Below are 27,163 nucleotides of genomic sequence, written 5' to 3'. Positions count from 1 at the left end.
GAAGGAACGGGCAGTGGAGGGGAAGGGGGCAGAGGAAGAAACAGACCACAGTGAATGCCGCCACACCCCAGCCGGCCAGTGGGGCTGGTGCATACTCCCAGAGGCAGGACCAGGGCGCAGGCAGAGGCAGCGGTTTCCGGAGGTTACCAGAAAAGGAAGGAGGGCTGGAAGAGCCTGCGGGAAAGAAGAGGGGAGCGGGGGTGAAGGTTCCCGGGAGATGTCCTGTGCTAGCCTGCACAACCTAGCCTGGAGCACAAGCCCTCTAGGCCCAGAGTCCCTCCCAGTCCCTGAACAAATCAAGGCACAGGTGGTCATGAAGTGCTGCTGTGTGAGTTACCCCCAACACGAAACTGCTTTGGGCTATGTCCGTGCACCAGGGGGTAGGCCTTGCGGTCCCCATGACCCCTCGTGGCTCAGAGGTCTGAGATCAGCTCCCTGCGGCACTCACGGCACTCACAAGTGGCCGCATCTGAGCAGAGCTCTGGTCTACCAGGCACCTGCCCCAAGCTGCTGGTGTTATAGTGGACCTGGAAGCTCGGCCACGACGCAGCAGCATCAGAAGTCCCTCAGGAAGGCAGCTGAGTGGCTGGGGCCGGGGCTTGATCTTTTGGTATCTTCTCCATTTCTGAACCATGTGAATGCATCCTTTTTTAACATGCAGTTCAGGAAGTGAAGAGACAGAAGTCTGGCCAAGGGCTCAAGGACTCTGTTTTCCTTCCCGAAGTTTCTGAAAGTGAGTCAGGCTACCTCAGCTCTTGCTACTATTTCCCAACACCCCAGTGCAGCAAGTACCCATTCAGGCCCTTCTCTTTTTATGGCTGAGTGTGCCTGGGCTTCATTTCCTGGTACCATCATCCCGCCAGGCTCTGCACCCCTCTTCCCTAAACAACCTGCTCCAGCGTACCTGTCAGACCAGGTGTGCCCTGCGACGCTCTGTTCCGAGCCCACGTAGCACCGGGCCTGCAGCTGGGGCAGGCCGACAGGCCAGGCAAGGGGCCACCAGCAACTATGCAGACAACAGAAGTCAGATGGCCAGGAAGGCGGGTTCTACAGGGTGCCGAAGGGTGGGGCCTGATGTCAGCTGCCCGGCTGGTGTCACATGGTCCGGCTATACTCAATGCCACCCTTGGTGGAGATGCCAGACCATGGCAGGAAGCTGCAGAGCAGGCTGTGGGCCTGGCGGTAGATCCTGTGCGGGATGGAGCAGGGGCTCAGGTTTGCTAGCGCGGAGCCCAGGTGCTGAATGTAGTCCGTGCGGCTCCGTTAAGGAAGACTCTGGCTCGCCTCGCCTGCCCACACACCCCTGGATGGCACCGTCAGCAGGGGCCCACATTGTCATCTGCTGGGCTGCGTGCAGATGCCACACCATTTCTGAAGGATCCCCAAAGCCTGCCAAGCCTCCGTGGAGCACTGGAAAGCCTTGTTAGAGGGAGGGGCCTCCGCTGTGCAAAATAATCAAGGGTGGCAGGCGGTACAAGAGGACCTTCTGGGCCAGGCCTCAGGCACAAGGACACCTGGACCAAAGCTGATGGACAGGGACTGGGGACCAGGGTGACCAGTCTGCTGGAAGAGCAAGCGTTCCCAGTTCACTCCCATACTTGGTCATTAGAATGGCAGGGCCCCGTCCCTGGGACAAGGAGGGGGGGTCCCATCTTCACAGGGAGGCCTGCAGGGTTTTGGGCCAGGCTTCTGCCTCCTGTTTACTCCCATGACATGGCTAAATCCTAGCCTCACTCAGTTCACTCCTAGCTCGCTCACTCTCAGTGTCTGGTGCCACACCGTCTATCAGGAGGTCTTCTGGCCTCCCTTCTTCCTGTTCCAGCCCAGAGAGAGTTAAAGAGGAGGGAGTAGGGGAGGGACACAGCTCTGAGGCCTCAGGAAAGGCAGGTCTGAACCCAAGCACTCCCAAAGGCGAGCAATTCTTTTCATCCTGCTGGTGTATCTTCTCCCCAGGTGGCATAAGGCCCTCTGAGGGCAGGGGACCCATCTGTTGGGTTCACAGCTGTCTCTCCTGTGCACCTGGAACAGGAGGCTCTCAATCAGTATTTGTTGGGACGGGTGGATCATTGGCCAAGAGGGTTAAAACCCACACCTCATGCCAGCTGAAGTCTGAGGAACACTGAGTACAATCAGATCTACCCACAACACCATCTGGTCAGGAAAAACATGTCCCGTGAGCTTGGCCTCATGAACCATGTGAAGGCAACGCAGCTCCATCTGGTGCATGGGCCCTGACCCTGCGAGTGACCCTTGTGGCTAGGAAGCCACATCCCTCACCCCTGAGAAGTAAAGGATATAGGATTGTCCAGGGAGGGTGGCCGCCGTTGATGTAGAGGACATAGGTGAAGCCATCTTTGAGGACCCCTCGGATGGAGTAGTAATAGGGGAGATAGTGATGTTGCTTAAAGTCTCTGTTTTCGTAGAAGTTTATTGCTGTGTTGTTGGTGGTGAGGACGTGCAGGTAGATGGCTTTGCAGTGGTCCTGGGCAGTGGTTGATATGTGATCCTTTAAACTCTCAAGTAAAAGGGAACCTGCAGGAGAAAGGGCGACAGTCACACACGGCAGGACAGGCAGGCAGGGAGCATGAAGCAGACAAGGAAGTGACCTTGCCAGACATCTCTACAGATCTCCCTGCCATTGTATCAAAGATGAACTCCCATAACCACCCTGTCAGAGCCCCTAAAATCCCATGGCCAGATGGGGCTCATCTGCTGCACACCATCGGGCATCTGGAACCACAGACAGGGGCCAGGTACTTCCCTGGCAGGGGCTGGGCCAGGGGTGGAGACTCACTAACCTTTCCCACAACAGAAAGAGCAAATGTAGCTCAGGAAAAGGTAGAACAGACAGGCCTGGGTCACGCAGGAAGACTGCTGCCTGCTGGCTGTGTGGCAGAGTGGGGGGATTTTGGAGATAGGCCTGGGGCACAGCTCCCTGCATGCAACGGGCATCTGATAAATGGCAGCTGGGACTGTTTTTCTTTTTCTTTTAAATTTTATTCATTTGGGCGCCTGGGTGGCTCAGTCGTTAAGTGTCTGCCTTCAGCTCAGGTCATGATCCCAGGGTCCTGGGATTGAGCCCCGAAGCAGGCTTCCCGCGGAGCAGGGAGCCTGCTTCTCCCTCTCCCACTCCCCCTGCTTGTGTTCCTGCTCTCGCTGTGTCTGTCTCTGTCAAATAAATAAATAAAATCTTAAAAAAAAATCTATTTATTTATTTGTCAGAGAAAGAGAGAGAGGGAGAGAGCACAAGCAGGGGGAACGGCAGGCAGAGGGAGAAGCAGGCTCCCCGCTGAGCAAGGGGCCTGATGTGGCACTCAATCCCAGGACCTTGGGATCATGACCTGAGCTGAAGGCAGACACTTAACCGACTGAGCCACCCAGGCGTCCCTGGGACTGTTTTTCAATTATGTTTTCTATTCTTAATCAAGAACACCTTGTGACCAAACATAAGCCATGTGTGGTGGCAGGTGTGGTGAGAGGTGCCCATTCCCTGAGCAGGACATCTGGGAGCGTTATGAATCTGATCCAGTCAGACTTGGGAATGAGGCCATTGCCTAGAGACCTGATGATGGGTGCAAAGAGCACAGGCTGAAGGCCAACAGACTGGAGGTGGGGCAGGGAGAGCTGCTGGGAGGGGCAGGAGGCTGAACGTCCCTGCAGGCCAGGGGGACGAGGGACATTTATGGGCTGCTCATCAGCACGTGGGAAATGACTGCACATGGTGGCTGGAGCACATGTGCCAAACCCCACAAGCTCAGCTCCCCTTACCGATGCCGTGCTTCCTGAACTCCTTCACTACTCCCAGACTTAAAATGTACGCAACCTGCGTGTCAACAGAGAAGTTGGAAGCTAGAATATCTCCGTCCTGAAGGAAAAGTCAGACATAAAGGCAAGTTAACGGTTGAGGCACCTGGTACCACTGCAGGGCACATCCCACCTACCGACTCCCTGACCACGACACATGGGGTGGGGCTGGGGTGGGAGGGGACAGAGCAAAGGATAATGGAGAGTCAGTCCCACAGACACCCACACGGAAATGACAGGGTGCAGGTCCTGGCGGCACGAATGGCTAAACTAAGGACACACACAGAATGTCGCTCCTCTTGGGGAGCTGTGGTGGACCTGACAAGGGTCGAAGGCAGAGCAGTAACGGGGAAATGACTGTGCCACGTGGACACGTACTGGACACCCAGGACGAGACAAAGTTTGAAAAGGTTTGCCTCAAGGATCCTACGCTGCCCCCAGGTGGTCTCTGAGCAAAGGGAGTGGGGGTCTGAGCGGCCTCACAGCCCTGTGCTGCCCACGCCAGGCAGAGCTCCGCCCCATGCCGCCCTGTGCCTGCCTTGTGGTTCTGGAGATGGGAGTTCCAGCCTGCGGGGCTCCTGAATCTGACCACTATGCAACACAAAGTGGAAGAAAAAACCTCAGGAGGGAGCTGGGACAGAAAGTCACTCTTAAAAGAAACTACCTTTGCCAGAATCTAATTACAAGCAAAATGGGTACAACACTTGAGCGGGTCGGGTCTTTCAAAGGGCGATGTCCTTCTTGTACTTTTAAAGAAATAAGCTGAAGCTGAACAGATAGAACCTGCTGCCAGTTGTCAGTGAGTTTTTTCCTGTCCTTGGAATAAACACCCACATGATAAACACTACTCAGTTGCAAAGATGACCAAAATTATTGGGCAGAATCTTGACCCAAGACAACCACACAGAACAATGTGTCTGTGGCCGTGACCTCGCATTTTATTTTATACTCAGAGCAGAGCTTGCTGATGTGGGGCCACAGACTCTTAGGAGTTCCAACATAGATCTCGGAGAGGTCTGTAAAGCTGGATGAAAAGAAATTATATCTCTATCTTCACTAACCCCTAACTGGAACATAGCATGTCCTTCAACCAACTACAGCACCATTAGTAGTTTCTACAAATCACTGATCTTCCCAGAGCCCTTGACAACTTTGGGGGTTTTCAGTGTACCATTTACATTCCCCCCTACTTTGTGTTTTGGGTTTTTTTTAACTCCTCCCTACTTTAAAATGACAGCCGTTATGAAGCCTGCAGCTAGGACTCTTATTCAATTCGTGTCTAACTGTATCACCTACACCCAGAAGGAAACCAACTAGGTATGAGTCTCATAATTGGTCTGGGCTGCGAGAAGAAAGGGCCACAGAGAAGGCAGTGTGATTTGGCTGCAAGCCCTTGCAGGCCCGTGCAGCGACAGGGACCACCAACTCCTTGCCACACATACTTACTTCCTTGTGTATCTTGGTCCTACTTTTTATTTCAGCTACTATCATTCCCACGATGGCACCCCTGTAGGTCGCGGCGAGGGAAAAGAACTTCTTGTTGGAGGTAATATCACGATACCATGAGTCTGGGTACCTGAGGAGAACAAACTGAGGTGAACCCCCAAAGGTCAAGCTCAACTAATGTGGGGCTTCATAGTGGAAACACACTCTGCCCACTGTTCCACGGCTGATAAGGAGTCTGTCCACCACTCAGCCTACACCAAAGGGTCTTCTTAAAGCAGTAATCTGTCTAGATGGGACTGGGAATTTCTTAAAAATGTGTGGCTTTTTAAGGTTTATTTATTTATTTTGGGGGGGAAGGGGCAGAGGGAGAGGGAGAAACTCTAGCAGACTCCTAGTGCGAAGCCCAACGCAGGGCTTGATCTCATGACCCTGAGATCATGACCTGAGCTGAAACCAAGAGTTGGACACTTCGGGCGCCTGGGTGGCTCAGTTGGTTAAGCGACTGCCTTCGGCTCAGGTCATGATCCCGGAGTCCTGGGATCGAGTCCCACATTGAGCCTGCTTCTCCCTCTGACCCTTTCCCCTCTCATGCTGTTTCTCTCTCTCTCTCTCTCAAATAAATAAATAAATAAATAAATAAATAAATAAATAAATAAAATAAAATCTTAAAAAAAAAAGAGTTGGACACTTTACTTACTGAGCCACTTAGGAACCCCTAGACGGGACTGGGAATTTCTTTTTTTTTTTATACAAAACTTTTTTTTAAAGATTTTATTTATTTACAGAGAGAGAGACAGCCAGAGAGGGAAAACAAGCCGGGGGAGTGGGAGAGGGAAAAGCAGGCTTCCTGCAGAGCAGGGAGCCTGACGCAGGGCTCAATCCCCAGGACCCTGGGATCATGACCTGAGCCGAAGGCAGATGCCTAACGACTGAGCCACCCAGGCGCCCCGGGACTGGGAATTTCTAATGGGAAAAATAATTTTACTATCATTTTTTGAGAGATGAGAGAAAAAAAAAAAAACCTCTGATAACATTCTCTCGACAAGAGCAGGATGTGGAGGGACAGCTGGATAGCTGGATGAGTTAAGACTGATGGTCCTTGATAGCCCATAGACCTGGGTGATTTCCGAGAATTCTGTGAGTCCTTCTGAAGACCGGGGGTGTGGGGAGAGCCAAGTTCACAGCTGAGTGGCATTTGAGTTCACTGCACCTCCCTGGGCAGGGATGGGGACAAGGTTTCGAGGGCAGGGTGTGGCTAGGGTTGCTAGGGGCTATTTACCAAGACCCCTCACTCAGGGGAGCAGGAAGAGAACATTTAGTGCAAAGCCCCTGGACAGTAACGAAAGGCAGACTCACCACGGCCAGGAGACATGGTCAGGAGGGCAGGGGCCTAGGGGCGTGTGGGCTTGTTTTTTAGCTTGGGGTAGACATAACAGGTTAGCCTGAGATGCCTTTGTTGAGACCAAGAGCTGGGGGAGGGGACCATACCCTCTCGGTGACATAGCAGACAGGTCCTCTACTCGGCTCTACTCTACAGCGGCCACTGACCATTCACCAGAAGGTTCTACAGGGCCTGAACATCACCTGCACTCCTCCCTGGTCCTCGTCACACTACCCCAGAGGGATCGGCTGGCATGGCAACCAGGACATGGAGCTGCCACCACACAGCCAGTGGGACTGCAGTTCACTCCACCGTCTTCGGAACCTGAGGCCTCGGGCGCAGGAAGCTGTGACGAGAGGCAGGAAGGCTGGGCGCCTCAGGAGGCAGAAGCTACGGCCCCACGGGGCTCTACTGGGCGCAGGCGCCCTCAGCTGGGTCTTATCCGAGCACATACTGGGCTACTTTGCGGTGGCAGCGGGACTGCTGGTGGAAGCAGGGCCCTTCTATGGCCCGTAAAGCCGCCACTAGCCCACATCCCCAGGAGGCTGAGGCACATCCCACCAGAGCCGTGAGGCTGGCCCGTCTCCTCCCTCCCGGCCTGCAACAGATTAAACCACTAGTCTGAGGTCAAGACTCATGGAAATACGAGGCTTGGCAGGATCTAGTTCATTTTTACGAATTTTTTTTTTTAATAATAAATTCTTGTGATGAGAACTCAGGATTTACTGTATGAACAGCTTCCTACATATAACATATCCAACAGTGTTCACTCTAGTTGGCATGTGGTTCATTACACCCCAGTACTTCTTTATCTTGTAACTGCCAGTTTGTAAAACAAAAAGCCTGCGTCTGGGGCGCCTGGGTGGCTCAGTCGTTAGGCGTCTGCCTTCGGCTCAGGTCATGATCCCGGGGTCCTGGGATCAAGCCCAGCATCGGGCTCCCCGCTTGGCGGGAAGCCTGCTTCTCCCTCTCCCACTCCCCCTGCTTGTGTTCCCTCTCTTGCTGTGTCTCTCTGTCAAATAAATAAATAAAATCTTAAAAAAAAAAAAAGCCTGCAACTATTTTTCCCACTACAAAAACTGTATGTGCCTATTACAGAAGCAAAACAGACAAAACTGTAGCTGCTAATAATCTGCCCACCTCAAACTACTAAAAACACCCTGCTACACGGAATATAACCTCATAAGCTTTTATCTTGTACATGTTTTTATTTATTTATTTTAAAGATTTTATTTATTTTTTGACAGAGAGAGAGACAGCGAGAGAGGGAACACAAGCAGGGGGAGTGGGAGAGGGAGAAGCAGGCTTCCCGCAGAGCAAGAAGCTTGATGCAGTGCTCGATCCCAGGACCCTGGGATCATGAACTGAGCTGAAGGCAGACGCTTAAAAGGCAATCGCCTAATCGACTGAGCCACCCAGGCGCCCCTCTTGTACATGTTTTTAAATAAAAGCAGGATTGAGGGGTGCCTGGGTGGCTCAGCTGGTTGAGCGTCTGCCTTTGGCTCAGGTCATGATCCCGGTCCTGGGATCGAGCCCCGCATCAAGCTCCCTGCTCGGCGGGAAGCCTGCTTCTCCCTCTCCCACTCCCCCTGCTTGTGTTCCCTCTCTCACTGTGTCTCTCTCTGTCAAATAAATAAATAAAATCTTTAAAAAAAAAAAAAAAGCAGGATTGAGGGGTGCCTGGGTGGCTCAGTCGATTAGGCGATTGCCTTTGGCTTGGGTCTTGTTCCAAGGGTCCTGGGATCAGGCCCCGCATCGGGCTCCCTGCTCAGTAGGGAGCCTGCTTCTCCCTCTCCCTCTGCTTGTGCTCTCCTGCTGTCAAGTAAACAAATAAAATCTTAAAAATAAATAAATAAATAAATAAAAGCAGGCCTGGGATACACACTGTTTTCTAGTCTACTTTTCCCATTTATTATCTCATTAAAAAAAAATCCTTATCGGGCGCCTGGGTGTCTCAGTTGGTTAAGTGACTGCCTTTGGCTCAGGTCATGATCCTGGAGTCCCGGGATTGAGTCCCGCATTGGGCTCCCTGCTCGGCGGGGAGTCTGCTTCTCCCTCTGACCCTCCCCCCTCTCATGTGCTCTCTCTCTCTCATTCTTTCTCTCAATAAATAAAAAAATCTTTAAAAAAAAAATCCTGGGCGCCTGGGTGGCTCAGTTGGTTAAGCGACTGCCTTCGGCTCAGGTCATGATCCTGGAGTCACCGGATCGAGTTCCACATCCGGCTCCCTGCTCAGCAGGGAGTCTGCTTCTCCCTCTGACCCTCTTCCCTCTCATGCTCTCTATCTCTCATTCTCTCTCTCAAATAAATGAATAAAATCTTAAAAAAAAATCCTTATCAACAAATACACCTCTTCGACAGATTTTTACCCCCCTGGCTGAATAACAAGCCCTTGCAGGCACATACCCCAACGTATGGAACCAAGTCCTCACTGTTAGGATACTTAAGTTGCTTCTCAATTTTCTGAATTACCAATAGCACTGCACTGAAAATCTTTTCAACTAAAGCCTCTCAGAAAAGGCCTTCTGGGGAACTCTCTGCACGAGGGATGCGGTGAGGTGGAAAGAGGCTGATGGTAGCCAGGGCCCAAGGCCTGGGGTCCAACAATAGGGAAGGTGACACTGGGCCACCACGGAACCTCCAGGCCACATTGGCTGTCATAGCAAGTCTTCTGGCTCCAGCACCGGCGCTTACGTGTGTCCCTTCCCCCCCAGCCTCACCCCCCGCCCTACCGAGCTGCAGCTGGGACAGTGGGTGCTGCTCAACTTACTCAATGGGGAACCAGTCACCACACAGATGCTTCACGGTGTCTATGTCATCATGGCAGAGGAGGCGTAGGCTGACCTCGCTGAGGGCGCTGGACGGCACCACCTCTGTCATTCACACCTGCAGGGAGGGAGGCGGCGTCAGGAGGGTGGCCGCGCCCCCTCACCAGCCCACCGGGCAGTCACCACACACTACCTCCTCCTCCACCTCATGCTAACCTGTGAGGCAGGCAAGACAGGGAAGCTAGTATGGTCGCCCATGGACGGACGTCTCCCCAGTACCCACACCGAGTGTGTCTGTCTCTCACAACAGCCCCAAGGCACAGGTGGCAGTCACTCCCCACACCACAGACGAGGAAACGGGGTGCCCCACCCCAGCCCGGCTTCTCCCCCACTGGTCTCACATCTCCCTCCCGAAGCTGTTTCTCTGCCGCTGCAGAGAGCACCGCCCCCCACTCTGCCCCACATCCCAATGTCTCCCGACCTGGGTCCCCCCTGGGGCAGCCTGGTGGGGGGCCATGGTTGGGCTGGATTTCAGCAGAAGTGGCGCTAGCTGGCTGGGCTGCTTCTCCTCCCCCAGCCAGCGGACAAAGACTCATGGGCAGGAAGAGAGACTATGAGACACACCAAAGTTCAAATCAAGGGTCATGAGTTGCTGATAACTCTTTTATATTTAAAAATATATTATTTATTTATTTATTTTATAAAGGATCCTGCATTCTTATTTTTCTTTCAGCAATCTCCATGCCCAACGTGCGGCTTGAACTCATGACCCTGAGATTGAGAGCGGGGCGAGCGCCCTGCTAACAACTCTTCTAAATCAGGAGAGTATGTTCAGTCCAGGCTGCTGGAGCAGCCTCTTTGTTTTAGTTGAAGGAAGGCAGGTGGAAAGGCTGGGCTCCCACAGAGCACCTGCACTCCCAGGATTTACTGACTACGAGAAAGCGGAACCTGCCAACCCAGGTCCAGCAGCCCCTCAAGCCCAGCCTCTAACCGAGATGTGAAATACACTAATCACGCAGGGTTCCACCTAAAATGCTGGGCGCAGACCCAATCGAGCCTCCAGGCCTAACTGCACACAGGCTTCAGTTCAAGGGCACCATGACGCCCAACAAACACGGAATGAGGGGCATTCTACAAGGCAACTGGCCTGGTCTCTTCAAAAGATCAAGGTCATTAAAAAAAAAAAAGAAAAAAAATAAAAAGAGGTGAGAAGATCTAGCACTGATTGTGATGTGTAAACCCCCAATGGGAAAAAGAACAAGTCAAAATAACCTTCTGGGGAAATGTAAACACGGGCTAGACAGCAGATGATGTTATGAAGCTGTTACTGGTACTGGACAAGGAAGTGCGTAATTACGTAGGAAGTCTTGGGAGTGAGGCATTGAGGTCTGAAACTAAATGTTTCAAGAGAATGCAACTACTTAGGAAGCAAACATGATACAATGCTATTCACCACTCCATCCAGGTGGCAGATAAGACACAATACAGGAACTTACTGCCCACACATTCAACTTCTATGTTCGAATTTTTTCATAACAAACGTTGGGGGTGGCGGGACCCCAGAGAGGCTGGTCATCACCTACTGACCTGAGCTTACTCTAGAAACCGGTTCTGTGAATGTGCACCAAGATCATCTTGGCAACACCCAAAGGTCTTGGGGACCCAGATGTTCAGCCCTGACCACTCAGCCAGCCCAAGTAAGTGCCTATGACAATCCTTCAAGGTCACCTGCTCGGACTGCCCTGGCATCGTTAGTGCCTGGTTCCCATGAGACTTCAGGTGTTTCCGGGAGGGTCCCCAGGAAGGTCATGTCCTAATGTGCCAGCTGCCAGGGGCTGAAATCCACCCCGAGGCTTGACCACTGGGACGGTGGGACAGATGCTCAGTCTCTAATCCCTGGACGCAACCCCAGCAGGCTCTACTAAGCAAGAAGCATTCCTGTGAGGGCCGCTCGTGGGCTGGCAGCCCCCTAGGACCACGTGGGCTGAGCAGTCAGGAGGTGGGCAGGAGGAGATGGACGTACTGCAGGAGCTCTGTGGCTCTGTGGCCACATTGGGTTCTCTCTTTCTGGCACACGCCAAACTCCCAGGGGGTGGGGACCATGCCACCTTGACACGTCCCCCTGCACAGCACTGGCTCAATAGCTGAAATGAGCAGGGACCTGCTTTCTCCTCCTCCAACCATGTTTTCAGCCAAGTGCGTGTGCACTGCCTATGTGGGGTCTGCAAGGTGGGTACCTCTCCCGTGGCCCTCCCCACAGTGCAAGGTGCCCTCCCCCGGGGCTCTGAGGAGGACAGAATGGGATGCTCATCATGACAAGTGTTTGTTCCTGCTTGAGGCCTGGTGGGCCCCCATAGGTCCAGGATCAGGCAGCAGCTGAGGTACCACCTCTACCTTACGAAGGAGCCCTGCTAGAGACCTATCACTTAGAAGGGGACAGAGCTGGTCTCTGGATACAAGATCTTGATGGAACCCCTGAAAGCTAAGCTGACCTAGACAAAAGCCCCTTTCTGGGCAGGGCAGAGACAGCCAGCTGTGCTAACAAAACAAGGGACACAGCCATCACAAAAGTTAAAGTGAGAGGCCTGCTGAGATAGGGTAGGCCCCAGCTGCTGGGCTGTATTTGTTTAAGTTCTTCGTTCCAAACACAAAACAAAACTGAAACACCCACAAAACAACAGAAACTATCCTCAATCTAGGCAAATCTGATCTTCCCATGTTGCTTGGTGTTTCTTCTTTCTTGAGATGCAACTTCAAAAAGAAGACCCCGTCCAGCCTGATCTCTGGGTCAACAACAGCTCCACTATTTGGTTCCTGAACAGTGGGGCCATTCCAGGGCTCAGCACCCCCATCTGTGGCCGCCCACTCAAGCCCACGCCCCTGTTGGTATCCAGGATGCGGCCTGTGGTCCAGAACGTGCTGGTGTGACCTTAGGGACCTCATGCCTCTCAAGTGGCCAGCCACCTCTTGGGAAATGGAACTGATCAACCAAAAATGGCAAGTCCTGAGTTTTATGAGTCATCTCTGTCCAAAATAAGAGCCTAGCAGTCACTGGATAGGATGTGGTTCCCCAGTTAGCCTGAGCCAAGGGCTGTTCTGTCCCACAGAACATGAGTGTACGGGTTAGAGGAGTTTGCCCACCAAGAGCAGGATGGACCCGGCACTTCACATTCAGGTATGAAGTGCTGCTCCCCTGGAGGTTTCTGCGCAACACCCAAAGTAAGGGTAACCCTGCCTTCTTCCACAAAAGGGATAGATTCAGACACTGAGCCTGGTCTTGTCTCTGGCTCACCCTTTGCTAGCCAGGCTCTGAGTCCCCTCTAAAATAGAGAGGGTCAGGCCCAACAGGACAGTGCTGAGGCTGCAATGAGCTGCTGATGGCAAAGGGCTAGGAACTGAAGAAGAACTGCCCATCAATGTGGGCCGTTGGTGCCCACCAACTGGTGACCAGCATGGTCTGGCTAGTCCAGGGACATTCCCTTAGCCTTTAACAGTGATGTCCTGGGTCGCCTGCATGGCTCAGTCGTTAAGCATCTGCCTTCGGCTCAGGTCATGGTCCCAGGGTCCCGGGATCGAGCCATGCATCAGGCTCTCTATTTGGCAGGAAGCCTGCTTCTCCCTCTTCCACTCCCCCTGCTTGTGTTCCCTCTCTCTCTGTGTCTCTGGCAAATAAATAAATAAAATCTAAAAAAAAAAAAAAAACAGTGATGTCCTAAGTAGTTTTGCTCCGATTCCTAACTTAGGTGGTTCTCAGCTGCTGGTTCAATGTTAGAGGCACCAAACCAGTTCAGGCTCACCTAAACTGGAAGGAGGCCCTGCCCCACAATCCCCTTAGCTGGGTTCTGAATCCAGTTTACCTCTGACACTTTATTTTTTTATTTTATTTTTTTAAAGATTTTATTTATTTGAGAGAGAGGGAGTGCACAAGCAGGGGGAGGGGAAGAGGGAGAGGGAGAAGGAGACTCCCTGTTGAGCAGGGAGCCCTATACAGGACTTGATCCCAGGACCCTGAGATCATGACCTGAGTCAAAGGAAGATGCTTAACTGACCAAGCTACTCAGGTGCCCCCCCACCACCCTTTTTAAAAAAGATTTTATTTATTTATTTGAGAGAAAGATACCTCTGATACTTTAAAAAACAGTTCTCTGGCACAACACATGCACAAAAGCTACAACCAAAGGTTTCGTTAATCTTGTAAGATATGAGAACAGCATTGTGGTTGTGCAGAAAATGCCCATGCTCTTTAGACATGTACACTGGATATGTAGAAGCAAAATGACATCATATCCTGTAACTTAATTTAGCTGGAGCAAAAGTGCCTAAATGTTAATAATTGTTGAATTGGATGATAGGTATGCCAAATGGGTGTTTAAAAATGTTCCCGGGGCACTAGGGTGGCTCATTCGGCTAAGCGTCTGCCTTCGGCTCAGGTCATGATCCCACAGTCCTGGGATGGAGCTCCCCATCGGGCTCCCTGCTCAGCAGGGAGTCTGCTTCTCCCTCTGCCCCTCCCCCCTCTTGTGCCCTCTCTCTCTCTCTCTCTCTCTCAAATAAAACCTTAAAAAAAATAGAGTGCATTTCTCAAAAAAAGAAAAGAAAAAGTTCCCGATTAAAAACCAACCAACCAACCCCCAACTGAACTTTTCCACGGAGGCTGAGTTTCGGGTACAGGTGGCAGCTCTGGCCAGGTGGCTGACTTCAGTGTCTCTGGCGTCCTGCAGCCCGAGCCCCGGAAAGCAGCGCCACATGCCGCAGCAGCCACCGCAGTCTCCGCACACCTCCTCACTGGAAGAGTAAGTTCTCGGCAAACCATGGCTGGTTCGCTGATGTGCACTCTGGATCCCAGGTGGGTTAGGCGCCTGGTTCAGAGGGTTATGGGTTCAGGGAATACTGCTCAGGACCCAAGCTAACCAAATCTCAAACTCCACTGATGTTTTAAGGAGCGACAGGACACAGGGCACTGTTTCAGGAGCTGGCCTGAAGCTGCCCAAGATGCTAAATATCAACCACAGGGCCAGCTTAGGGCAACGCCTCCCCACTTCAGGGCCAAGAAAACTGGGACGTGCATGAAGTCTCTGCCAATACCTGGAGCCTCTGGGTCAAAGTCAACAACCCCACATCATCCAAGGCCAAGCCCTGTCCCTCAGTGCAGTCTTTCCAGAAAAGGCTCTGGGGACAAGGGGGGGCCTCTCCTCCCTGTTGCAACAATCTTCAGGGAAAATCCTAGTGGACAAGCCCAAACACATCACCACCTCCCAATCCAGGTGGCCAAACAGGATAATCTATGAAAATCCTCCTCAGCACCCCAGCAAGGACACAATCCTGCTTCTGAATTGAGCAGGGGAGGGAGTGGGAGTCCACGATTGACTGTCAATGGATGAACAAATCAATAAACTGCAGGGGACATTTAAACCTACACCTGCTACAACGCGGATGAATGCTGAAAACGTGATGTTGAGTGAAAGAAGCCAGACACAAAAGGCCACATGTCTTATGATTCCAGTTATATGAAATGTCTAGAACAGGCAAATCCAGAGAGACAGTAAGCAAGCGGTTGCTGGAGGCTGGCTGGATTGGGGGGGGGGGGGGCTATGCGTGTGAGGTTTCTTTTGGGAGCAGTAAAAATGTCCTGAAACTCAACGTGGTGATGGACACACAGCTCTGTAAATACACTAAAAATGCTGAATGGTACACTCTGTACGGGTGATTTGTATAGCATGTGGATTATATCTCAATAAAGCTGTTAAAAACAAAACAAAACAAATCCTGAGTGAATGTTTCTTTTGTGAACAAATGGATGAAAAAAATTATTTCTGAAGACAGTCACAGTAGATTCCAGAAAGAATCAGAAGCTTTGTAGCCTGCAAATTAACTGCAGGGACCTAGGCTGGTACCCATGGGGGGCTGGCCTGGACCCTGCCACCTGGGGTGTGTGGGGTGTGCGTGTGCGCATGTGCATCTGTGCCACCCCCAAAAGGGCCGGGGTGGGGTGTGGGACCCTGGGAAGACAGGGCTGAAGATCAGGGAGCTTGGCAAAAGACACAGACTCAGAGAAGAGGAAGAACCAACAGCCCACCAAGGTCCACCTGGTAGCTTACTCCAGATTTGGGCCAATTTTAATTATTTCATACTCAAGGGAAAAAATCCATCGCGGTGTAAGAAGTGATCAGAGGAAATTATCGAGTCTTAGCCAAGAATGTCTGTGCGGTCTATGAGTTTTCACAGGTTAGGCAACTTAAAATGCCTTTGAGAAAGGAAAGATCACACTCAGACTCCGCCCAGCCCCAGCTGAGAAATCAACGCGAACCATAATCACCAGATGAATCTGAAATCAACTTTCAGCTCCAATGTCTGACCGGTGCCAGGAAACTGCATGTCCTCCTCTTTCCAGGAATTGCTCTCTAGACTGTTCATCTGCTGCGAGACGGGCTTGAGCCAGCCCGAGAAATGGGGTGCCACGACTGCCTGCCCTCGCTGCTCTCCCCAGAGCTCCAGGTGTTTCACTGCCTGTGCCCCACGGTGCTCCCGATCAACAGGAAATGTGCTCTGAGCTCCCGCGGAAAAGAGGTGCAGGAGAGGACACCAACAGCGTGCTCTCAGCAGACCCTCCAGCACAGGGGGCAGAAGGAGTACAAGCACCCGGCAACATCAGCCAGCAGTCAGGGTCTGGACAGTCTCCGACCTGGGGCATCTGAGGAGCCCGGGAGCAAGGGCTGGGGGTGGGGCACTTCCTGAGGGGACGGAATGTTCTCTCTGTAGATGGTGGTACTGGTTACACACACAGACACACACATATACACACAGATTAAAACTCAGTGGATGCGTTTGTCATATGTATACTAAACTTCAATAAAGTTGCTTTTAAAAGATTTTTTAAAAACCCTCTACGTTGAGCCTGATAGCAAAGGGAGAGATCTATAATAAATGAGCATCGCATGTCCAGGGATTTACAAATTCTTCCCTAGTATCCCCGGGACAAGGCTCTTGACCAAAGGGACAGGATTTGTTCCCTGTTTGACTTTCAAGAAAAACACTGGGCTCCAAGATGCACAGCTATTTGTGGATTCTCACATCCCTATTGAAAGTACTTCCATGTTTTCAAAAGGCCTGATTTAAAAATAGAAACAAGTCACTTTTAACTAAGGGAAAAATGCAACATTTATAGTGCTGAGTCTGTTCCAGCCCAGCTGACAGCGGGCGGAGAAAGGACAGGAAGGCCGGGAAAGGGAGAGCCTGGTGTGTGGGTCCCGCAGGAAACTCCGGCGTTGGAGGCCAAGTTTACAGAGAGGGCGGCAGGGCAAATGAGATGCTGGCGTGGCAAGTGGCCAGTTCACAGACAGGGAGCAGGCCAGGGGACCCACCTCTGGCACCTGTAGGAATCCCCATTTACCCATCTAGAACCTTCCACCATGTGCCAGTCTCCTATCGCTATGGGCTACTCTTAGGGCTTAAGGGACAAGGATCCTGATGATTCACTGAGAACAGGGGCCAGAGGGTGAAGCCAGAGCACAGCCGCCCCACTCACCCCCCTCCGGCCTCCTTTCTGAGCCCTCAGGTGGTGGCACTGAAGCCTCAACACGCAGGCCACCTTTCAGGACATCTCCCTACAAAGACACAGACACATCTACGCTACAACAGTAGGGGCACGTTGTACAGGGAACCCAAACTTTGTTTAGACTTTGAAGTTAAAACATGAAGCTGCAAAGGTTCAGGCTTCTATGAGACTTCTCGCCAGGGTTTCCTGGGTCTGCATCCTGCCCTTGGCCTCGTGGGGCGGGGGGGAGGGTCGGGGTGGTTGAGTGAAGCAATTCAAGGGGACAGAAACCAGATTCTCCAAGATCCAAATGAAGGGCCTGCCTGCTCACCTGCTCTACCCTTTCTCCTTCCCCGACCTCATCCTCAGGAGGCTGTCTGCAAACCTTGTCTTCTTTCTGTGCTGAAAGGACCCCATGGTCCCTGTACGAAGGCCACTTTTCCCTGAGGACTCCCAGGTGGCAGGAAGGGGTGATGTCTGGACCCCTGGGCACTGCCTCCACATGCTCACCCAGAGGGACAGAGGGAAATGGCAGAAAAGCAAACCAAGATGTCCCCAACATCCACAGGAACACCTTTCGTCTCCCTTCCACTGGCAAGTGCTGGGGATTCAGAATCTGGGGGCTGAGAATGGAATCATTCCACTTCCTGGAGGGGTCTCCCAGCACTGTCATGAGGCCCACAGGGCACTCCACTCCCACCCCAAGTAAGGAGGCTGGAACAACCCTATTCTTGGCCACCCCTCCCCTGTGTCCTGACACCCCAGATCCCACAGTCCTCCTTCAAAGGCACTGCTTCTTGGTCTCACACAAGCCACGTTCAACTTTTAAAAACCACCCCATCCTCTTAATGTCTTAGGAGGTGCTCTGGCCTCTCCCTTCGCCCTCATCAGACATCCGGTATTCAGGCTAGCCATGGCCACACTGCACCCTCTATCACTAATAGAACCTTCCCTTCCTTTTCTTCTTTCATTCCCATTGGTTCAAAGGGTCCTTTCTCCTTGCCAAGGTTAGCCACCCTCCACTTAGGCTCTGGGTGCTATGTCCTCCATGTGGTCTCAGACCCTGCAAGGATGCTGGGGTCACTGTGACCACTGAGACATCTGTCCTATAGGCGCTTCTGTTTTCTTCTCTGTTGCTGAGAAGATAAAAGGAGATGGCCTTTTCCAAAGGGCCACCCCAATTGCTGGCCCAGCTCCACGTCTCCTCCTGCGCACACAGCCGCTCCTCTGAGTACTGTGTACCCCCCTCTTGGACAGGCCTTCCCACCACCTGCTTCCCTTCCACACAACTACCTGCACTGCCCCACATGCCGCCACCTTCCTGCTTTATCCCCTGTGCCTATCGTCAGCCCAGCTTCTGCTCCAGTACACCCATGACAAGGCACCAACAGCTTCCCCTCCCTGGAATCCAGCAGCCTCCCTCAGGACTCTCCTCCCCAAACCCTCTCAAGCTCACAACTGAGTCCATCCCTTTCTCAAAACCTCAGCTCCCTTGACCCATGATGAAGTCTTTCCCCAAACTCCAGGCTTCTTCTCAGGTGAGGCTCAAGGGAAGATTAGCACACACTCGCCCTCGGCCCAAGAACTAGACATAGGGCTCTCCGGAACGTGCAATTCTGCAGACACCAGGTTGATCAGCTCGAAAAATCCAACAGTAATGAGCTCTAAGCTCTTGCCTTTAGGATGGATGGGGGACAAAAGGAAAACTAAGCTAGGAATGGATACAGGAGCCTGCCCTGCACAGCAGTAAGATGGGCTACAGCGCTCCAAGGAGACGGAGGGACACAGCAAGCCCTCTTCACAGCTGAGCTGTTCACACGGGCAGCTGCTCGGGTGAGGGGAGCGAGCGTCTCCACAGCAGCCGGGGCTTCTTCTAAAACCTCAGTGTGCAAGCAACATGAATAATGTACAAGATGACAAGAAACAAACACCCGGCACTCTGGCTCCAAACAGCCTTCCTCTTAAAACCCACCTCATCATGCTCTGAGGGGAGCCTGTAATTCTTACATACAATTCTCTTCAAACATGAACTGATGATATTGGAGGATTGCATTTGTAGGACATTCTAAAACTGGCTAAAAGAATCAAAAGTGACAGAAATCAGAAAGTAGATGCGGTGGGGGACACTGAGAAGAGGCAGAAGGCAACCTGCTGGGGCGATGGTGATATGCTGTCTCCTTCAAACATATGGCTCTGCTTCAGCTCTGAGCAGTTGGCTGCATAGTAAACACTAGTCAGGTGCCAAGTTCTCTGCCAGGGGCCGGCGAACTTGGGGTACCTGAACTTGACAGTGGGCCCTCCTTCAGATTCTCAAGGGTGAGAAGGCAAAGACAAAGACCTCTGTGCAGTACAAGGAGGACATCTTGCATTTTGGAGCTCTGCTCTTAAGCTTTACACTGTACAAGATGACATAGATCTTATTTTGTTTTAAATTTATTTCTCTATTTTGTTTTACTGCACATCCAAGGTAAAATGACCAGATGTGGAGGGCATATTGAGGCCACTGTGCACATGTGCCACCTGCAAACCTCTGATCCTCCTTGGGAAGGCATCTGCACTAACGCTGGTCAACAAAGTCGGAGAGAATCCTCTGGTTGTTCTCAGGACCTTCATCACAGCGCTGGGGCCAGCGAATTTCCACACAGACAGGGGACTGGACTGTGGGCAGGCAGCCGAAGGGCTCTCTGCCTTTTGTGGCCTTAGCTGGCCAGTGTCAGAACTGGAGAAGGAAAGCCCAGGTCTGGGGTGAGACAAGGACAAAGAGGAAGATTGGACAATATGAGCTAGTAGAAAAAGGGGACATGGGAACCAGGGGCCAGCGATGTGGAGCTGCAAGCAGACACCATGGTCCCCTTGCCGGAAAGTTCCAGATGTGTCTCATCTTCCCAGAATAGAACACGAGGGTGCAGATAAGCCTCCACTGCCAGCTCACATGCTGGCGCTGAAAGACACAAAGCGCAAGGGTGTCGAGGCCACAGGGGCGTGGGCTGGATGGGCCTGAGGATGGCTTGGAGAAGAAGCGTGTTTGCCCCTCGGCTTTTTAAGCTGGGATCTTGGTAGGAGGCCACCTGACAAGGTACACCCAGAATAGAGCTCCCAGTTCAGATCCACTGAGTGGTCAACTAGTTTGGTTTAACAACAAAACTACCTGTAAACAGCCAAATTTTTAGGGGGTGGGAATAAAAACGTATGTAATAATCTGCAGTCCCGACTACCAGCCGAGACTGGACCCTGTCTAGGGCTCAAACTCAGCCAGGAGTGTGTGTTCTCCCACAGAGAACTCTGGCGGCTGCGACCAGCCCTCAGCACTGCTGGGGGCAGTAGGTGACAGGGACCAGGCAGCTACTCACTTTGAAAGGAAAAAGTACAGCAATAGGGGAGTTGGGTTTCAGAGACTCTGCCCGCCCCCCCGACCCCCCTGCTGCCCTCAGCAGGCCAGGCCTCCCTGCCTTTCTTCTAGGTTTCCATCTCAGCTAGCTTTTGTTGTTTGACAGGTTTTTAAACTCTGTTTCTCTGGCTTTGCGTTTAAGATCCTTCAGAATCAAAGAGATGTTAATTATGAAAGTGGGTCAAATTTGGTATAAATTAACACTTGATCATGAGGTTAACTTATTATTTTTAAAAAGTAATTCAACCTCCAGTCAGCATTTGCCTCTGGAATTACACAGATGTCTGTGTTCATCACTCCTTTCTGTATTACTTATTTTTTTTAAATGGGCTTGAGTTGTTCTTGTTTTCAGAAAAAAAAAAAAAGACTTTCAGGTGGTATGAGAAAATTATGAATACATTTTTATGAAAATTATCTCACAGGCTGTTTTTAATTAGCAACAACTTGGAAGTTTTACAGTGTCTCTTCAAATTGTAAGTAGAATGATGACCCATTTTGCCCCAAAACAGTCTCTCATAGTGCTTTTAAATCCCAGAGCCCTGGAATAGCATGCCATTTTGTGCACGGATACCAGAAATAAATGTTCTAAACAGATTCAAAGTTGTAATGAAGCAAAAAGGACGCAGTTGTGGAAAAGGACGATAAACAGACTTGTAAACATACTGTAAAGGGTTCCCGTGTAATTATTAAACAACAACTTAAGTAGCTTTATAAAAGCCAATTTAAAATATTTACAAGTTTTAGATGACCATTTTTAAAAAGGTTTAAAAAAAAAACATTCCCAGGGCACCTGGCTGGCTCAGTCCATGCGATTCTTAATCTCTGGGTCGTCAGTCTGAGCCCCATGTGGGGTGTAGAGATTACTTAAAATAAAATAAAATTAAGATAAAAAACATTTCCCTCTTCTTGAAGGAGGGAAATGCTCTTGCAAACTTTTTTTACTATGAACACACGTTCACAGTAAAATAAATCACATGCAATATAACGCAAAACTAAGATTCCCCTATTCACCCCATCCCCAGTAAAATGACTGTTAATGTTTCTGGTGTTTCCTACGAGAAAATGATTTTTGGGGGGCACCTGGGTGGCTCAGTCGGTTAAGCGTCTGCCCTCGGCTCAGGTCATGATCCCAGGGTCCTGGGATCCAGACAGCGTTGGGCTCCTTGCCCAGCGAGGAGCCTGCTTCTCCTTCTCCCTCTGCCCCTCCATCCCTGCTTATGCTCTCTCTTGCTCAGCTCTCTCTCAGCTCTCTCTCTCTCTCTCAAATAAATAACATCTTAATGATTTGTTGTTGTTGTTTGTAAATAGGAGAGAGAGGGCTTGGTTGGTAAGGGGCCAAAGGGTCTTTGGGGTGGTGGGTACACAGATACTCCCATCCCATGACCATTTGTCAAGCAGTGTACTTTTTTCTGTTGGCACACTTCAATGAAGTTGTTAAAAATGGAGGGCCAGAGGAGAAACAAAGTAATCTGAAACTAAGACTAGAAAGAGTAGCAACTCTCTGAATCAGCAAGTCCTTCTGCAGAGTTTAAAGAGAAGGAGTGGTTTGAAAAAGAAACAAAATTGAAGCAAGTACCCAGCAGCACTCCCATGAACACTACAGAAAAGGTGTAAATATTGTTATCAACATTTTCCAGATAAGAATTCTTTTTAGTACCTAAGGGACAATTACCCACAGGCTGTTTTATACAACGAAACTGCTTTCTTCTCAGTCATTTTCAACATGGGCTCAAATTTCAATACTTTGCTGCCCAAATTGATCATATTTCAGGAATTCAGGAAATAAAAAAAGAGAACGTGATTTGATTTTTAACAGTATTCAACAAGAAATAGAACTGGAAGAATTTTTTTCAATGGGGTTTATTAAAGATGACAAAATACATTTCTCTGGTGTTCCTGTGGAAGCAAAGGGAACAGACTTTCTCAGACAGCTGTTCTGTGTCCCCTTCCACAAGCACCTCCTCTTTGCTTCTTTACGACTGTCAAGCTGTCTTTAGAAGGTTTATTTCTTGCATCAGTACACAAAATGCCATGCTATTCCAAGGCCATGGGGTAAAAGTTGGCACTAAGAGTCCATTTGGGGGCAAAATGGGTAATCATTCTTATAATTTGAAGGGACGTTTAAAAATCTCTACACTGTCACATTCATAGGTACTTTCGCCCCCTTCCTGCCACACAGGCCTTACCTGAGCAGGAAGTTGATCTCAGGTGAAGAGACGGGGAGGCTGAGATGTAGACAGGACAAACAAAGGACCAGCCCTCATTTGCTGTTACTCCTCTACCTGACCATCTAGTTCAGCTCAGTGCTGTGGCCACCTTGGCTGACTGTCGCATGCATGCTGGCCTCCGCAGTGGGGCACTCAGGCTCCAGGGAACACTGGTTCAACTGTTGACCTGGACCCCAAACCACATCCCGCAGAAAGCCCTGGCTCCCCGTCCAGACGTCCTTCCTATCATTCCATGAGCACTGAGCAAATGCCTTAAGGTTCACAGCAGAACACTAATCTACCATTTGCTCCCTGGCTTTTCTGATGCATGGGTCTCTCTTTAATCAGCTAACTCAGAACTGGCCTGCCAGCTAGCTCCTATCAGAGGTCATGCTAAAAAAGTATGATATTTAGGGAAGGAGGCTTGATCTTGATGTTATCAAAGACACAAATACTTCCCGTGGGGAAAAAAAAATCAGCATATGAACTTAGCCAGAAAGAGACCCACGAGGTCCAGCATTATTTTGCAGATCAGCATTTACTTGAAAGCAACGCACAGGGACATTAGCAAGACCAGCTTTGACACCCGGTCTATACCCCAAGCTTGCTTTCTGCAAACAAGGAACAGAAATGGAAAAACCATGAGGGCTTTGTGGATTCCTTCCAGAAAGAGATGTCGAGGGAAGATAATGGAGATAAAACTTAGACACGGAGGAGCAACCATTTAAGAGAAGACAATGCCTGATAGGCAGCCAGCTCTCTATTCAGGTAGGAGAGCTGTCACCAACAGCTGAGACCTCTGGGCTATTTCAGCAGTGCAAAGACATGTGCCAGCCTAAATTCAGAGCTCTGAGGATTCTTCTCTACACTGTGTTACCTGGGGCAGCTGGGTGTAAGGACGCTGTGTCCATCTGGTCTAAACACAACTCAGATTGCTAGAAACCAAAATGCTGCTAATAGTCTACTGACGCTCAGTCTTGGAGCCAAGTACCCAGTTAGCAATGACAGCATCACCCCGGTTCGGGTGTAAGTATCTTTTATCTCTCAAATCTCCTACCATTCAGGAATTTTCTTCCATCCCAGACTGAGGCATGCTGTTACTAAGCAACTTCAAGTCATATCTGAAGTCTGTGAGTGGGTGTGGTTAAAATAAACAGATGACAAAGTCACTGCAAGTTACAGAGAGGCAAAAGCTACACAAAGACCTTTTAAAAACATGCCTGTACTTTTTATTCTGGCCTGTCAATGCCACACCATGCCTTGACTTTGTTTTGTACAGGTTTTAACTGTCTTCATAGAATCCCAGCATTTCTGCAAGCTCAGTGAGAGGGAATTGCAGCCAACTGTGGCCCAACGGAGAAGGAGCTCAGGCACACTGCATTCTCCAGGGCCAATGTGCACACTGATTCTGATGGGTACAAATCCTAAATGGGGTTAAGTGAAGACCTATGTGCACTGCCATGACTTATCTGTCCATTTGAAAAGATGACCGGGACTTATATTTCAGCCACCCCTGAGTTTCTTCTAGTGTTTATTCCCTTCTTCTCCAAACTTAAGGCAATTCAGAGATTTTCGTGAGAGACAGAGAATTTGTTTTTGCTCCAGCCCCTTTTAATTCAGTGATGCTCAAGACTCCCCTCCTTCCTGCCTCGCAGGCCAAACAAATAACTTTTCACACTTATCTCTACATCACAAGATGTCATAGGAATTGTGGTATTTTTTTAGATGACCTGGAGTCACCTATTTTTCCTGGATCACTCAGTTAATCACTAACTAGAGGCTTTCTGCCTTCAGTCCTCTGGTGACACTTCTGCAACCAGCAATGTTCTCTCCAGTTCTGACACTCCAATTACCAACCACCCGGGCGCCACAGGGAGCTACTGTGTGGGGCTGCTATCCTTTACCATCAGGACAACTGAGTAACAAAATCTCATGGCTCAGGACTTGGCAGAGTAAAACAGATCAATGAAGCTACCAATGCCCACGTTTACTGCAGAATAACTCCTGGTCCTGGGCTCCGACACCCGCCGGGCACACAGATATGTGTTGTCAGTGATCCAGAGAAGGCCCACAGTCTCCCTCACAATTTTCCCACGGGGACACACCACAGGAGCTACAGGCTCCCAGTCTTCCTTGAGAAGTGCCCGATCTGATGGAGGAGGTCAGAGCTGTCATAGGGTCTGCATGGCCAATCTGTAAACTACCAAAAACGTAAGGAACTGACGCGTCTTAAAACCGAAAGGTACAGCGAGGACGAAAGAGTCGGAGACAACGAAGACAGAGCCCCAGGCTTTCAGAGTTCACAGGAGGGCAAAGAAGTCGGCAAATAACTACAATCCGCGCAACAAGTACCAAAGCAAAGGCAAGGCCTGGCGAACCGCTGACCTGTGAAAAGACCAGGCCCTTCAGCAGGAAGGAGACCCGGAGAGAAACGAGGGGCAGTCTGACCTCTGGTCCCAAATTTCCCCCCACCAACTCGTGTCGGGGCCTGGCCGGGAGGCACCCAGGCAAAGGGGGCGCGGAACGGGGGGTGCGGCGCTGGGAAGCGCGCCGGTCCTCGCCCCGCGAACGCCCCGCGGGCCCTCTTCAGCCTCGGCCAGCGCGAGCTCCGCGGCCCTCTCGTCACCCCGCGGACACGTCTGGGCACCTAGAGGCGTGGGTCGCGCCCCGGCCGCGGTCGACTCGGGCCCTGCCTCTCCCTTCCGGCCCGGGTCCGGGCGGCTCCCTCCTCCCTCAAGACCCCTGCCCCACCGCAGGCCGGAGCCGGCGGAGCCTCACCTCGGACGGGAGCCGGCGGCAGCGGACGCCGTCGTGCGGCTCACAGCATCCTGGGGTCGCAGGCAGCCAAGAACTGCGGCCGCGCGGAGCCCGAAACGAGTTATGTAACCGACAGGGGCCGCAGCCGGGACGGAGGCGGCGGCCCGCGGCACTTCCGCCTCCCGCGCCGGGCCGGCGGCGCAGGCCGGAAGCCCATTGGCCACCGGTCCCCACGTGAGACGACGCCGCCGCCGCTGCCCGACGCCGCAGCCGCCATTTTACGAGCGGGCAGGTCTCCGGTGAGGCCCGGCGGCGGGCGGCGGGCGGCGGGCGGCGGGCGGCGGGCGGCGGGCGGCGGGCGGCGGGCGGCGGGCGGCGGCGCGGACGAGGCGGGCCGCAGGCCAAGCACTCCTGCGCTGGCGGACGTGGGCGCTGGCGGACGTAGACGCTCGCGGCGCCCCCTCCCCTCCCCCGGTGGAAGCCGGCCGGTTGGTGCCTTCTGGGCCTGGCTGAGTGCCCCATACGCAGAGCGTGGGTACTCCCGAGACAGGGATTGCTCCTCGTCCTCCAGTCTTGCCTGGGCTGACGCTCCCCTCGCTTGGGCTTGGGGCTCGGCCTTTTCCATCCCTGGCGCCCCGCGGCGCATCGAGCCGGGAAAGCGTGGTGGTGTGGACGCGGCCGAAAGCCATTCCGTCTCCGCACAAAGGCTGTGGAGGGCTGTCGCCGTGCCAAAGCGTAGGGGTCGGTCGCACTCAAGGTGCAGGAGGGTCTGTATCACAAGATCGAACTCAAGTTCTCTTAGTAGGGAACCCGAGTTGAGCAACATCTGATAGTAACTTTAAAGCAGGAATTTATTCTTTGCCTTCAAATAAAAGTGGTCCACATAGCCAAAGGATGGACTAAGAAGGACCTGCTTACAGCCAAAGGCTAGAATGATCCACCCTAAAAGGATTTCATTTGTATCCAAGAGAATAAACGTTATCACAGGTCAAAAGTCTAAATAAAATAACACTATCTTAGAAAAGTTAAAAGCATATTCTTTTTAACATTTTGAAAAGGAAAAACTAAAGAGGTGAGAAGTTTTAAAAGTAACTGGTATAAATAGATCAAGAGTAATATGGGGCGCCTGGGTGTCTCAGTCTGTTAAGTGTCTGCCTTCATGATCCCAGGATCCTGACATCCAGCCCCACTTCCCACTTCCCTCGCCCTGCTCAGCCAGGAGCCTTCTTCTCCCTCCCCCTCTGCCCCCTCTTCCACCCCCACCCCCCCCCCGTTGTGTGCTCTCTCAAATAAAATCTTAAAAAAAAAGAGGTAACAAGGCAATATAAAATAAGGAATAATCTATTGTTGTCTACATAGTATGATGTGTAGAGGCTGATGGAATCTTGATTTATATACAGCAAGTATATTTACTTTTTGTAAGTTTCTGTAAGTTCCTGTTTTTTTTAAGAAAGCTGAAAATAACACTTGAACAAAATGAAAATTGATATAATTCTCTTTACAGCTCTGCACTGTTACATGTTTAAGGACCGCAAACATGCTATTGTAAGCAAAGATGCCGTGGTGAACTGTGTTTGGGCCCATTCAGAACATTTTGAGGACTTCACACAATTATATTTAGTGTGTCATTATTAAATTATTTATAAATTAAATTTGTTGCAAAAAAAAAATTTAAGAATGATTAGAAAGATCCACACAGTACAGCAAGATAAATGAGGGCCAAACAGGGTGTGGTGATGTGGGTGTGTAAAATGCACTTTGAGGTCCTGTATACTTTCTAGAGGTGGGCTGAAACTTCAGCTCGGATCTTTCCAGAATCCACTTCCAAGAGAACAACTGGTTACAAGATTTAAGGGGTCAATGTGTCAGAGGTGGCTA

The 27,163-nt window shown here is 51.1% G+C and overlaps 1 protein-coding gene across 2 annotated transcripts; it reads right to left on the bottom strand.

Annotated features, from left to right (window-relative positions):
* Positions 1-1,004: 1,004 nt before the first annotated feature.
* On the bottom strand, positions 1,005-25,455 carry NAA60 (N-alpha-acetyltransferase 60, NatF catalytic subunit). Of its 2 annotated transcripts, XM_028117615.2 has the most exons (6): positions 25,307-25,393; positions 9,402-9,517; positions 5,251-5,380; positions 3,769-3,865; positions 2,298-2,532; positions 1,005-1,252 (listed from the first exon to the last, which is right to left on the bottom strand). In XM_028117615.2, exons 2-6 carry the CDS (start codon positions 9,509-9,511, stop codon positions 1,096-1,098), a joined length of 729 nt encoding a protein of 242 aa, XP_027973416.1. In that variant the 5' UTR covers positions 9,512-9,517; positions 25,307-25,393; the 3' UTR covers positions 1,005-1,095. The 2 variants fall into 2 exon arrangements, with proteins under 2 accessions (XP_027973416.1, XP_027973418.1); XM_028117617.2 differs by lacking the exon at positions 9,402-9,517 and having other exon boundaries at positions 25,307-25,455.
* Between the last annotated feature and the right edge of the window lie 1,708 nt (positions 25,456-27,163).

The sequence above is a fragment of the Eumetopias jubatus genome, unplaced genomic scaffold (assembly GCF_037043125.1).
Source record: "Eumetopias jubatus isolate StellerSeaLion01/CBP00866 unplaced genomic scaffold, mEumJub1_p1.0 scaffold_12, whole genome shotgun sequence".
NCBI classification, from domain to species: domain Eukaryota; kingdom Metazoa; phylum Chordata; class Mammalia; order Carnivora; family Otariidae; genus Eumetopias; species Eumetopias jubatus.
The sequence above is the reverse complement of the archived record's forward strand: the minus strand, read 5'-3'. Positions and strand labels throughout refer to the sequence as shown.

What these genes read in the sequence shown, in the direction of transcription:
- NAA60 (XM_028117615.2), bottom strand. Translation starts at nt 9,511, where the DNA reads ATGACAGAGGTGGTGCCGTCCAGCGCCCTCAGCGAGGTCAGCCTACGC. An exon ending in GGTGACTGGTTCCCCATTGA is followed by an intron (nt 5,381 to 9,401) that starts GTAAGTTGAGCA and finishes TGTTCTCCTCAG; the next exon opens with GTACCCAGACTCATGGTATC. An exon ending in CACCCTCCCTGGACAATCCT is followed by an intron (nt 1,253 to 2,297) that starts ATATCCTTTACT and finishes ACGGAGCCGCAC; the next exon opens with GGACTACATTCAGCACCTGG.